The sequence below is a fragment of the Populus euphratica genome, unplaced genomic scaffold (assembly GCF_000495115.2).
Source record: "Populus euphratica unplaced genomic scaffold, PopEup_1.0 scaffold644.1, whole genome shotgun sequence".
NCBI lineage: Eukaryota > Viridiplantae > Streptophyta > Magnoliopsida > Malpighiales > Salicaceae > Populus > Populus euphratica.
The window spans coordinates 67,982-82,045 of NW_011500516.1; the positions used below are offsets into that span (position 1 = coordinate 67,982).

Consider the following 14,064-nt stretch of genomic DNA (forward strand, 5'->3'; position numbering starts at 1 on the left):
CATCCTAATGCATTTTTGTGCATTTTCAGAGTTTGTAATAACTTACATTCTTGATGTGCATTAAGTTTGGAAGAGATTATTACCGGAAAAGTTTCATTTTCTCGTAAAAATGAGTATTTGAGATTGGATGGCAACGACTTCAAATCAGGTTTTGGTGGTTGAACACTTGAAGGTATGGACTTAATTGATCGTGGTGGCAATTCCTCAATTTGTGGCCTCTAATTACTTATCTTTGATTCTTCCTGAAAATAAATCATTTCCAAATCATCAGATTCATCAATCTCAATTTCACTAGAAGTGGTTGGAAATTGATCATGAATTAATTTTTCAGTAAAGTCCACTTCCTGTAAATCATTATCATCTCGGGGTTGCTTGCAAATGTTGAAAATATTCATCTCCAATGTCATGTTTCCAAATGATAGCTTCATCAGTCCATTCCTACAATTAATCAATGCGTTAGAAGTTGCAAGAAACGGACGTCCTAAAATAACAGGAAATGAATTACAAGCTTCAACAGGTTCTGTGTCCAAGACAATAAAATCCACGGGATAAATGAATTTATCGACTTGTACTAACACATCTTCAATTATTCCTCTAGGCACTTTTATAGATCTATCGGCAAGTAAAAGAGTTATAGAAGTTGGTTTTAACTCACCTAGATTGAGACTTTGAAAAACTGAATATGGAAGTAAATTCACACTAGCACCAAGATCAAGTAAGGCTCTTTCAATTTTATGCTCTCCAATAAAGCAAGAAATTGTAGGACAACCAGGGTCTTTATATTTCAAAGCATTATTATTCTGAAGAATAGCACTTACTTGTTCGGCTAAAAAGGCTTTCTTTTTCACATTCAGTTTCCTCTTCACAGTGCATAGATCTTTTAAAAATTTAGCATAGGAAGGAACCTGTTTAATAGCATCCAGCAAAGGTATATTGATCCTTACCTGTTTGAAAGTTTCAAAGATTTCAGAGTTGTGATTGACTTTCCTTTGTTTGGTCATGGCTTGAGAAATGGAAGTGCTGGCAGAGAATCAGTCTTTTCTTTGCAATTTTCAGATTCAACCCCTTCCTTACCCTCAGAGATTGACTCATCATCTTTCTCATAAGGTTCAAGAGAGGGTTTTTCAATAACCTTACCACTACGCAGAGTAGTGACTGATTTGACTTGATCCATGTGTTGGCTTCCAGAACTACTTGCATTTGCATTGTATTGTCCCTTGGGATTTTGTTGTGGTTGAGATGGAAACTTACCTTTCTCTTGGAAACTGAGAGCAGATGTTAATTTTGCAAGAGTATCTTTAAAATCTGTCATGTTTTTAGCAAGTTGAGTATTGATTGTCTCTTGCTTTTCAATGAATGCATGCAATGTTTCCTCAAGATTTCTTCTAGGAGGTGGAGCATAAGGAGGTGCATATCCATGAGAATTTTGGAAATTATAGTGTACTTGAAATGGTGGTTGTGAAGTTTGTGCATTGTTGTTCTCACTCTTCCAACTGAAATTTAGGTGATTTCTCTAACCAGGGTTGTGTGTTTGGGAGTATGGGTTGTGGTTGGGCCTTTGGAAACTGTTTAAAGCATGGGCTTGTTCATGGAGACATTCCTTAAAAGAAGGCAAGGTTGGACAATCATTGGTTAAGTGTTCATTTGTTTCACAGATTTGACACACAATGTTTTCAACAGATTTTAATTGACCACTCTTTTTCAATTCTAGTGCCTCGACTTTTCTAGCTAAAGATGCAAACTTGGCTTGAAGGTCATGATCTTCCCTAAGGTTGTACATACCTCCACTAGATGTATGAGGTTGAGTTTTACTCGGTGCCTCATATGTACCCGCGGTGTCCCAATTTTGAGCATTTTCAGCTAACAAGTCTAAGTACTCCATTGCTTCATTAGAGTCTTTATCTTCAAAAGTTCTATTGCACATCAATTCAACCATTTGCCTATCTTTAGGTGTTAACCCTTCATAGAAATGTGAAACCAATCTCCATGTTTCAAAACCATGATGAGGGCAAGTACTAAGCAAGTCTCGATACCTATCCCAACATTGGTAAAATGTTTCTCCTGGTTTTTGAGTGAAAGTGGTGATTTGTCTTTTGAAAGAGTTTGTTCTATGAGATGGGAAAAACTTCTTTAAAAACTGTTGTTGCATTTCATCCCAAGCACGAATGGATCCTGGTCTTAAATTTTGTAGCCATGTTTTAGCTTTATCTTTTAATGAAAAAGGAAAAAGCTTTAATCAGATGGTGTTCATGCTACAATTTAAATTATTGTACGTGTTGCAGACCTCCTCAAATTCCCTTAAATGCAAGTATGGATTTTCCAATTCTAAGCCATGAAAAGAAGGTAAAAGTTGAATAATACCTAGTTTAAAATTAAAATGAGATGCATCGGGAGGAAAAACTATGCATGATGGTGCACTTGTTCTTGTGGGATTCATGTGGTCTCTAAGTGTTCTAGCACGATTATTCTCATTATGAAGTGATTGATTATCTTCTTCGGCCATATTTTCTGAAAATAATGAGGATACCCTACAAAGTCTACCACTTGATGTACGTGACCACACTCTCATGCACGTGTTGGAATATAATAAAATGAAAAAGAAAACAAAAGAAGAAGGAAGAAAACAAAATAGAAGAGACAAAATAGAAGAGACAAAGTTATATACAAGAAAAGTGAAAAGAGAAAATAAAATAAAAACTATAATTTATACAAGAACTTACCTCCCCGGCAACGGCGCCAAAAACTTGACACGACTAAAAGATTGATGTCTTCTCCAAAGTGCAGGAGTGTCGAAGTAATAAATAACCCGGCAAGACCGGGGTCGAACCATAGGGAGGTTAATTGTACAAATTATAAACGACAATAGTACAACAACAATAATAATAACAACAACAATAATAATAGTAATAACAATAATAACAACAATGACAATAATAATAATAATAATAATAATAATAATAGTACTAATAATAATAATAATAATAATAATAATAATAATAATAATAATAATAATAAAGAAAGAGAAGAAGAAGAAGATGATGAGAACTTGGAGATTGAAAATTAATGTAAGGATTAAACAATAATAATAACAAATGTCAAGGTTAGAGGTTCCACTAATGGTATGTCAAACAAGTATAGTATAAACTCTTATTATTCAATTGGAAACCACACACAAAGGAGGTTCCAATCAGATTATAGATTGTTAACATGATTGCATTAGTCATCTTATTCGATTAATGCTAATACTTGTAAATCTCGTCAAGCATTCATGATTATAACTTATGTTAACAACAAATCAAGTTCCTTTCATAGCTCAGGTTCAAGTTCCATTCATGATTATAACTTATGTTAACAACAAATCAAGTTCTTTTCATAGCTCAGGTGTCGGTTATACCATACATTATGGGCTATGAAAGTGCCAAGTATTTGTTGTACCAAGTGTTATACAACATAAATCAAGATTAGTCATTTAACAAGCAAAGTATTAAAGAGTGAACAAGATAACAAATATAAAACATGTTAGCAGCAAACATTAAAGTCCATATTAAGTTTACATTATACTTATTCTTACACCATTAGTGTAACCTTTTCACCTTGACATAACTAACTTAGCTAGACATAATGAAAGAAAGCAAAATAGATAAACAAAATAAGAACATAAAAGTTAACTAAGTAAAGGAAAGGAAATGAAAGGTATAAACTTAATATTAATGAAAGCAAAGCATAAACATTACAAAAAATACAAAGAGAGAAAGGAAGAGCATGATCTTGATCTGGAAACCAAGATGCCTAAATGCATGGCAAATGCCTCCTTTTATAAGCCAAAATTGGGAACTATTGATTTGATGACTAATTGATAAGTGGGTGGCCAACTTTTGACTTGGTGACAATCCTTATCTTCTCTTGTCTGCCCAAAACGTCATTGATAACGTCAAAACTGGAGCCAGTTGCAAACATGAAAGTTGTAGGCAATTGTCTCAGCCTGGAGCCAGTTGCAAACATAAAAGTTGTAGGCAATTGTCTCATCTTTCTTGTGTAAACATTTCAGCTCATTTGGACTTCTAGAACTCCAGATATGGCCAAAATACCGAACAGTGCTCGGGCTGGAAGACAGATTCGGGCTTCTTTGTTGTTGCTACAATTTGGATTTGAAAATGGCCTTTTTAGATCTTGGGCTCCATATGAAAGTTGTAGGCCTATGTCTTATCTTTCCATCCATATAAAGTGGACCTAAATCTGAGATCTGTAGCTCCAGATATAACCCAATTACCGAACAGTGTTCCGGTTTGGATTGCACCGACATCTCTTCTCTAAGTTTGACCATCTCTTTATCCATGCAATTTAAGTTCTTCAAGTCATCAATCAATCCTTTCATTTATGTGATAGACCTGCATTAAAAATAGACATTTACCACAAATTAAAGGTATCTTATATTATTAGATACATTATTATAAAACATATTTTAGTTAAGGAGTTATTGATACTTCAAGTGCAAAATGATGATATAAAACCATGATAAAAATGCACTTTTAAGTACTAATCACCCGGCAATGGCGCCAAAAACTTGACACGACGAAAAGATTGATGTTTTCTCCCAAGTGCAGGAGTGTCGAAGTAATAAATAACCCGGCAAGACCGGAGTCGAACCACAGAGAGGTTAATTGTACAAATTATAAATACAATAATACAACAATAATAGTAATAACAACAACAACAACAATAATAATAACAATAATAACAACAATGACAATAACAATAATAACTATAATAATAATAATAATAATAATAATAATAATAAAGAAAGAGAAGAAGAAGAAGATGATGAGAACTTGGAGATGGAAAATTAATGTAAGGATTAAACAATAATAATAACAAATGTCAAGGTTAGAGATTCCACTAATGGTATGTCAAACAAGTATAGTATAAACTCTTATTATTCAATTGGAAACCACACATAAAGAAGGTTCCAATCAGATTATAGATTGTTAACATGATTACATTAGTCATCTTATTCAATTAATGCTAATACTTGTAAATCTCGTCAAGCATTCATGATTATAACTTATGTTAACAACAAATCAAGTTCCTTTCATAGCTCAGGTGTTGGTTATACCATACAGTATGGGCTATGAAAGTGCCAAGCATTTGTTGTACCAAGTGTTATACAACATAAATCAAGATTAATCATTTAACAAGCAAAGTATTAAAGAGTGAACAAGATAACAAATATAAAACATGTTAGTATCAAACATTAAAGTCCATATTAAGTTTACATTATACTTATTCTTACACCATTAGTGTAACCTTTTCACCTTGACATAACTAACTTAGCTAGACATAATGAAAGAAGGAAGAATAAATAAACAAAATAAGAACATAAATAAGTTAAAAGTTAACTAAGTAAATGAAAGGAAATGAAAGGCATAAACTTGATGTTAATGAAAGCAAAGCATAAACATTACAAAAAATACAAAGAGAGAAAGGAAGAGCATGATCTTGATCTGGAAACCAAGATGCCTAAATGCATGGCAAATGCCTCCTTTTATAGGCCAAAATTAGGAACTATTGATTTGATGACTAATTGATGAGTAGGAACTATTGATTTGATAACTAATTGATAAGTGGGTGGCCAACTTTTGACTTGGTGACAATCGTTATCTTCTCTTGTCTGCCCAAAACGTCATTGATAACGTCAAAACTGGAGCCAGTTGCAAACATGAAAGTTGTAGGCAATTGTCTCAGCTTTCTTGTGTAAAAACTTCAGCTCATTTGGGCTTCTAGAACTCCAGATATGGCCAAAATACTGAACAGTGCTCGGGCTGGAAGACAGATTCGGGCTTCTTTGTTGTTGCTACAATTTGGACTTGAAAATGGCCTTTTTAGATCTTGGGCTCCATATGAAAGTTGTAGGCCTATGTCTTACCTTTCCATCCATATAAATTGGAACTAAATCTGAGATATATAGCTCCAGATATGACCCAATTACCGAACAGTATTCCGGTTTAGATTGCACCGACATCTCTTTTCTAATTTTGGTCATCTCTTTATCCTTGCAATTTAAGTTCTTAAAGTCATCAATCAATCCTTTCATTTATGTGATAGGCCTGCATTTAAAATGAACATTTACCACAAATTAAAGGTATCTTATATTATTAGATATATTATTATAAAACATGCTTTGGTTAAGGAGTTATTGATACTTCAAGTGCAAAATGATGATATAAAACCATGATAAAAATGCACTTTTAAGTACTAATCAGTTACAGTAATGGTGTAAACATAAGTTTAGTATAAACTCAACATGGACTTTAATGTTTGATACTAACATGTTTTGTATTTGTTATCTTCTGCACTCTTAATACTTTGCTTGTTAAATAATTAATCTAGATTTATGTTGTATAACCTTGGTACAACAAATGCTTGGCACTTTCATAGCATAAATCGTATGATATAACCAACACTTGTGCTATGAAAGGAACTTGATTTGTTGTTAACATAAGTTATAATCATGAATATCTGATAACATTTACAAGTATTATAATTATTTGAGTAAGATAACTAATGTAATCATGTTAACAATTTATAATCATATTGGAACCTACTTTTTGTGTGATTTCCATTTGAGTAATAAGAGTTTATACTATACTTATTTGAAATACCATTAGTGAATCCTCTAACCTTGATAATTGTTTCTATCAATGTTTAATTCTTATATGAATATCATATCTCAAAGCTCTCTTTATTACTACTACTACTACTACTACTACTACTACTACTATTATTGTTGTTGTTGTGTTGTTATTTATAATTTATATATTTAATCTCCCTATAGTTTGACTCTAGTCTTGCCGGGTTATTTATTATTTCGACACTTTTGCACTTTGAAAAAGACATCAATCTTTTGTTCGTGTTAATTATCAATCAAATGGATTAGCTTGTTCCTTAATAACATGATTTCCCTTTTGATTTGGGGTGAGCTGGCTTGCTTGGAGCTACTTGTGTATGGGCTCTAGACTAATTTGGATATATGTTTTATATTTTAATAGGCCTTGGGCCCAACTTATTCTTTTATTTTATTCATTGGGTTTGTATTATGTTATTCGACCTAAAGCCCATTTGATGATTACAAAGCATGTAGAAACGGTCCAACATGGTTAGGTCTAGGGCTCAATTTTTTAATTTGAATTTTTTTTCTTGGGTAAGATTAACAGGTATGCGCGGGGAACCAAAAGCCCAACCTTTTAATTTATCTATTATTTTTTATGGCTTAATTTAATTGCGGGAAAGGAGGGAGTGAAGCAAGAGTTAACAAACCTTGGATTTTCTAATGATTAGGTTTAGGTCCCATGTATCAAAACCATTCACTTGGGACCAAGGAAAAGAAAAGTATTTATCCATTCCATTTGGACTCGATTCTAAAAGTCACGCAAAACGTTTTAGATAGTGTTTTGAAGTCTAGAAATGAAAAGTATATCTGGGAATGTATAATATTGGATAAATAATTATCTTATTTGGTACTTTTTGTTGAATAATTTATTTTATTTTATGTTTGTAAATACTATACAGGACCCTGTCAATCCGAGATCTAGATCTATTCAGACTTAGGAAAAAAATATAGAAATGATTGATCCAACCTCACCTAGTTAAAAACCCGAGTTAACTTGCAACCCAAACACCTCGAGATAAAAAATAGGCAAAAGATTCATTGACTTTTTTGGAATTTTTTATGGTAAAAAATAGGTTGCTTTGGTTCCTCTCTCTCTCTTTAAAAAATTTTGGTTTAACTAGAGTTGACTCTCTCAATTAGTGGCCTAAACCTTGCTCTAGGTTCATGTTTGAGTCATATTTTAAAATTATGACAATAATTAATTTTAATGATACGTTAACTTGGATCAACTCAAGTTGAAAATCCCAACTCGTGACTTAGACTTTGCCCTTGATCGACCCCAAATTGGTTTTTTAAACTATGATAATAACCACTTGTATTTTTATATGAACCCGGGTCAACTTGGGTTAACCCTTCCTACCGGTGACATGGGCTTTACCCTATGTTAACCTTAAATTGAATTTTAAAACTATAATAATAATTATTTTTAGTTTTACATTGTCCCGAGTCAACCTGGGTTGACAATTCTGACCCGTGACATGAGCTTTGCCCCTGGTCAACCTCCTAGTTGAGTTTAAAAACTATGATAATAACTATTTTTATGTTAATTCAGGTCAATGATCAACCTGACCCGTGACTCAAGCCTTGCTCTAAGTCAATCCTCGAGTTTAATTTTAAAATGATGATAATAATTACTTTTATTTTTATGTTGACCCGCATCAATGATTAACCTAACATGGGCTTTGCCCTTTAGTCGGTAAAAATTATAATAATAATCACTTTTATCCTTACGTTGACCTGAGTTAATGGTCATCCTAGTATGTGTTTCGGGCCTTGCTTTGAGTCGATCATCTTATTAGGTTTTAAAATTATTATAATAATTATTTTATCCTTATATTAACTTTAATCGATCAAAGTTAACTCTTGTGTAGGAAATTAGATAAACTTATCATATCTCTTTTAGTAACAAAAAAAGTTTTCTACTAAGTTGGTGTTTGGATTTGTTGTTGTGGCTATGGTTAAAATTAAAACTTGTTTTAAAACATTTGGTTAATACTAACGATAATTTTTTTAACATAGACTCTACTTCAAAACTGAGAACCAACCTCAGTTTGTGAAAAGCAATTTATCATTGCTTTTTGTTGTTGTGCTCTGAATTTCGTTGCTATGCTCTTTTTTTTTTTTTTCTCACCAACACTATATAAATTTAATTAACATTATAAAACTTTCCTGCAAAAATACAAGTTTTCAACAAAATGAAGACTATTTGTCAAAAGTGACTGAAGTAACATGTTTTTGTTTTTGTTTTTTTAATAATGGTATTACTAAAATAACCTCTTAAAAAAAACTTTTTTGTGTAGAGGCTGTATTGTAATTTTCTTTTTATTGAACATTAAAAATGCTGGAATATCTTTAGGATTGAATTTCTTATTTTACCTCTTAAACTTGTATATATATATATAGTTTACATTTACTTGCTGGACTATTACTTACTTATTTTTTATTTTAATTTTAGTTTTTATTTTAATTAATATTATTTTTTATTTTTTATTATGTTTTTTTTTCAAATAGTTTGATAAGATACTGAAAAACTTTTATTAATATATAAGGATTATTCAATTCGTTATATAATCATAATTATAAAATAACAATGTTTTGTCATTATATATATATAGATATATGTCTTTTTAGGTAATTTTACAATCAAATTTCATACAAAAAGCATATTAATCATGTGGAAGAAACTGTTTTTTTTCAATCATAATTTTAACCAAACTCATCAAACTTTGAAATGAATATCATAAAAAACACTTTTTATTAAACTACTTTTTTTTCAAATTACAACTACAAAAGAAACTATAATACCAAATAGACAACCTCAAACAAGACAAAAAATTTATACTATCCAAAAATACAACAAATAAATTTTTTAAAAATTATCTTATCCTATTTATCTTTCTCCAACATACCAAATATGATGAGTAAATCTTCAATAAATGAACTCACCAATAAGTGACTTAAAATAAATGAATTCCTTTTAGTTAGAAACCTTCGGCAACCTTTTTGCAGGATTGTACATAACCAACCCTCTTCCCTTTAGAATTTCTATACCACTCACCATGGAAACTGTTATTGTTCACAATTATTTATTATTCAATGAATATTTAAGGAGTAACGGAGTGGTGGATATAGTTGGATAATTATATTTATTTTAATTTTTAATATTTTATAAATTGTAAATTTGATTTATTCATTATTTTTTCAAGCGGTTGTGCTTTTTTTTTTTTGTGTAGATATTACACTTGTATTTTTAATTTTCATGCATTGAACTTAATTTAAACTAGGATTTGTGCTTAATTAGAACTAAGTGTAAGCTTATGAAATTTATAGAAAATGCAAAAAAAAAAAAAAAAACAGTTAAAAGCATGAAGATAATTAAGAACAAAGATTACCTAGCATGATATCCACAAACTAAAAACTTGCTGAATATTATTTTTGAACTTTGACATGGCATCGAGCTTATCATGTAGAGGAAAGAGGTAAGGACGAGATTCATATACTTTCTTTAAGTACGCACCATTAATCTAGCACTAAGATGAGAGGGACGGATGAAGAAAACAAAGCAAAACCACGAAGAGCTTAGCTTAAAAATCAGCATTTGAACATAAAAAATGCTTTAAAAAAATATTTAGCAATATAGATTAAAGAATGCAATGCAAATAGTATTTTTAAAAAATTTGAATTTTTTTAACTTAAAATAAATTATTTTTATATTTCTAGATTGTTTTGATATATTAATATTAAAAATATTTATTTTAAAAAAATTATTTTAAATTATTATCACTATTATAATTTTAAATAGACTCAAAAACAAAAACTATAAAGGCCTTACGTGTTGTGCTAAAATAAAAAATTGAAGAGGAGAGAGAGATTTGACCCGAGAGAGTTTATAATTAGAGTTTGAATTTTTTGTCGGCTTTGTGGACAGCGTCCTCTTGTCTACAGCTTCAAGATGCGACTTCCACTGGCAATCAAACTCGATTTAGAGGGATGTGATGTGTAATTATTTTTTAAAATTTATTTTTGATATTAATATTAAAATGATTTAAAAATATAAAAAATATATTAATTTGAAGAAAAAAATTAAATTTTTTTTAATTTTTTTAAAAATTACTTTTAAAATGAAAAAAAATAAAAAACTAAAATTTCAATACTTCTAATATTCTCGGTGTTTGGAAGTGGATTGGCTGATTTTATTGATATTTTTCAATGATTTTAATTCATTAATATCATAAATTTTAAAAAATTATTTTGATTTTTAAAAAAAAACTATAAACAAAATATCTTTCACATAATCAAGCTTGAAAGATGGGTTGCTACAATGGGGAAGTTCATAACTGAGCTGATCATTCTGTATACTGGGAGCTTTTGTGTTTCTCGGTTGGAAATTGAGTCACCATTTACATCAGCTTAACATTCCATATGTTTTTTTTTTTAATTTTTTTTTCCTTAGAACATTCAATTTTGAAACATAATCAAATTACTCAAATGTCCTCGTGACATGAGCGTGGATAAGATTTTCACCAGGAAATGTGATTTTCCTCATTTTTGATGGCCATCGAGCTCTTGGCTGGTGGAGAATGTGATGTCCAAGGAGCCCTTCCTAAACACACACCATTTACAGGCATCTTAATGCTGCTTTGGCAGTGGGAATTTGAGACTCCCCACACCAAACATTCCCTGTTTCAAAGCTGATCCAAGCGTAGAATCTCCAGAGCCTACCAGAAGCAGGCATTTTCCGTGAAGTCAAGCAACATTAGACTAGAATTCCATGAATTTATTCATTAATGGCCAACATTCATTAATATGTGCAGAAACAAGGCACCAGATTCGCAAGAAGTTCAGTAAGCAATAAGATTTAATCCGTGAAGATAAGTTTTTCATAATGCCAGGAAGGAAAAGGAGAGAATCTGAGTGGATTTTCAAAATGATTCAATTTGGAAGTAGAAAACATTGAGTTCGTCAAAGACAACCAAACATTTGAAGTGTCAAATAGCATTTCTGATTTTGCTCACCAAAGACCTTAAGAGTTTAAAATAGTTTAAATGACATGTGTTCATCTGAAAATTTTATATTGAATTCTGTTTGTATATCATTGTTCTAATGAAAATGTTTTCAACATAAACATTAATTCTAATACTGCATAAGAAACTTGGCGAGCAGATAGCTATTATGCTTCAATGGTTCACGAAATAATCAAACTAGTGAAGGGACATCATAATAATATATCATAATCGCAAAATTTACTAGGAATTTCACGCAAAATCAAATTTAAACTCACAACCAGAACACCAACAACCACAACGAATATTTTTTATTTGATTTAAGCCTCCAGACAAAAAAATTTCAAGACGAAATGCGTACCAATCTTTGATCAATGGCTAATGAGTAGACAAGAAAATACCTTAAGAATTAGCATCCTACAAGAGAAAGTGCCTTTCAATTTTCCTGTGTTTCATCCATCCAAGGCAAATCCACATCTAATGGTAAAGTTATACCCATCGGTGCATCTGATGAGCTAGAAAATTTGCCCTTCTTGCGCCAAAGCCAAATTTTGGATACAGAGAAGCTCTCACCCTTGATCAAGCTACTAATCTTGTTTTCCTCCAAATCCCTATCAACTGAAAGATTCACATCCTGTTCTGTCCCTCTGGCATGCGTGATATCATGACTGTGCCGCTCCTTGCCTAAGGCAACCCTGAGGTCCGTATCATCAAGCACATACTGATACGAACCCATCGAGAAACATCTTCTGGCATCTAAATTACTGCTACTAGTTTCCCCTCCTGCATCCCCAGCCCCGCCATCTAGCTTCCTGAATTTACCGAGTCTTACCGGCAAAACCCCCTTTTCAACAACAATTTCGTCTGTTTGCAGGGTCTTTTGAGTGGGAACGAACCCATTATCTCTATTACCAGGACACCCATCATCGTCTCTCAAGTCATCAAAATCAAACATTGGGTTTTCCAACGAAAACCCAGCTGGAGAGAAAAGGGTTCCCCTGCAAAGGGGGCATGTAGAGTTGGATAGCAGCCAGGTATCTATACAGTTGATATGGAAAGCATGGCTGCACATAGGAAGCAATCTCAACTTGTCTTTCTCAGAAAATTCACAGAGACAAACAGCACAGTCAAATGGCTCTTTTAGACCCACTATCTCTTTGTACTGAAAAACAGGAAGAGCATCTATAAAAGCCTGATCCAAACCAGAATCATGGAGATGGAACAGCTGCTGTAACTGTCTTTGAAGGGCATCTGAGCTAGATATTCCAGGGTATCTATTAGACTGAGAGGAAGCTGAAGAAGTCGGATGTTTTATGAGGAATCTAACAAGCAAATGGAGCAAACCAGAGATGAAAAATAGTACAGCAAGAATCACTATAACGAAAAGAACAGCAGGGCTAATTCTAGAACCAGAAGATGAAGGGTTTGAATCTTTATGGAAAGAAGCAATATTGGTAGAATACGTAGAAGACATCGCGGAAGGAGGAAGAGGAGGTGGGTAATCGTTTTGAACCCATGACGACGACATCTTCAAATGGGTATGTTCTAACATCAACCATCTATTCCTTTTGCTTTCACATCCCTCACACAGATCATCATATACTCTCTTTTACCACTCATTCAAGCACAAACTCAACTCATTTTCCAGATCAGAGCGGAAAGGCGTTCCTATGTCCTTTCGCTTTGCTCAAGTTTTTCACTTTCGCTTTCACTCGCTAGAAGATAATTGTAGCAGGTAGTAGTTGGGTGCTGCAAGTAACATTTGTCTTTTTTTTCTTATATAAAACAAAAAAGCTTCTCTGAAGGTATCAACACAATCATCAATCACAAACCCAGGCACCAATACAACATTATTAGCAAAGAGAAGAAAGGATGAAGACTTACCGACCTTGATTCTCAGTCTTAGTAGCTGATGGTTTAAAACCCTAAAAGGTAGAATACAGGCAGGCTGTTTGGTTTGGTAGCGGTACTGAGAAGGGAGGAAATGGGAATCGTCTGCTTCTCTCACCCTCTTTCTCAAAAATCACACTGCCAACAACAAAAAAAATAATAAACACCAAACAAAAGCAAACCAAAGACAGCACTAATTTCCAAAGTGCGAGAGGTAAAGGATGCCAAAAAGAAGAACTGCTTGTGGTCCCCACGCTCCTTTCAAGGCGCGTGGGATCCTAGTTGGTCAACCAGATGCGACAATTGAAGCCTCGAAATAGATCGTCCTTCATGGGCTTTTTATTGGGCCTAGGCCCTGTTCTTACAAGTCTCCACTTCTGCACTTGGAGGAAGTGCTTCGTGGATGTAGAATAGACTTAGCAGTGTTAACAGGGACCAATTTTTAGGTATTCTGGTGTCGTTTTTCTGGCCTCTTTAGGATCCATCACCATAACCTTTTATTTT

The 14,064-nt window shown here is 32.6% G+C and overlaps 1 protein-coding gene across 3 annotated transcripts; it reads right to left on the minus strand.

Annotated features, from left to right (window-relative positions):
* Positions 1-11,005: 11,005 nt before the first annotated feature.
* On the minus strand, positions 11,006-13,781 carry LOC105115135 (RING-H2 finger protein ATL46-like). 3 transcript variants are annotated; one of them, XM_011011935.1, is made up of 2 exons: positions 12,072-13,781; positions 11,006-11,385 (listed from the first exon to the last, which is right to left on the minus strand). In XM_011011935.1, exon 1 carries the CDS (start codon positions 13,220-13,222, stop codon positions 12,107-12,109), a length of 1,116 nt encoding a protein of 371 aa, XP_011010237.1. In that variant the 5' UTR covers positions 13,223-13,781; the 3' UTR covers positions 11,006-11,385; positions 12,072-12,106. The 3 variants fall into 3 exon arrangements, with proteins under 3 accessions (XP_011010237.1, XP_011010238.1, XP_011010239.1); XM_011011936.1 differs by lacking the exon at positions 11,006-11,385 and having other exon boundaries at positions 11,899-13,419; positions 13,555-13,780; XM_011011937.1 differs by lacking the exon at positions 11,006-11,385 and having other exon boundaries at positions 11,954-13,419; positions 13,559-13,780.
* Positions 13,782-14,064: the final 283 nt, after the last annotated feature.

Bases quoted from the DNA above. Each gene is read 5' to 3' on its own strand.
- LOC105115135 (XM_011011935.1), bottom strand. From the start codon at position 13,222: ATGTTAGAACATACCCATTTGAAGATGTCGTCGTCATGGGTTCAAAAC.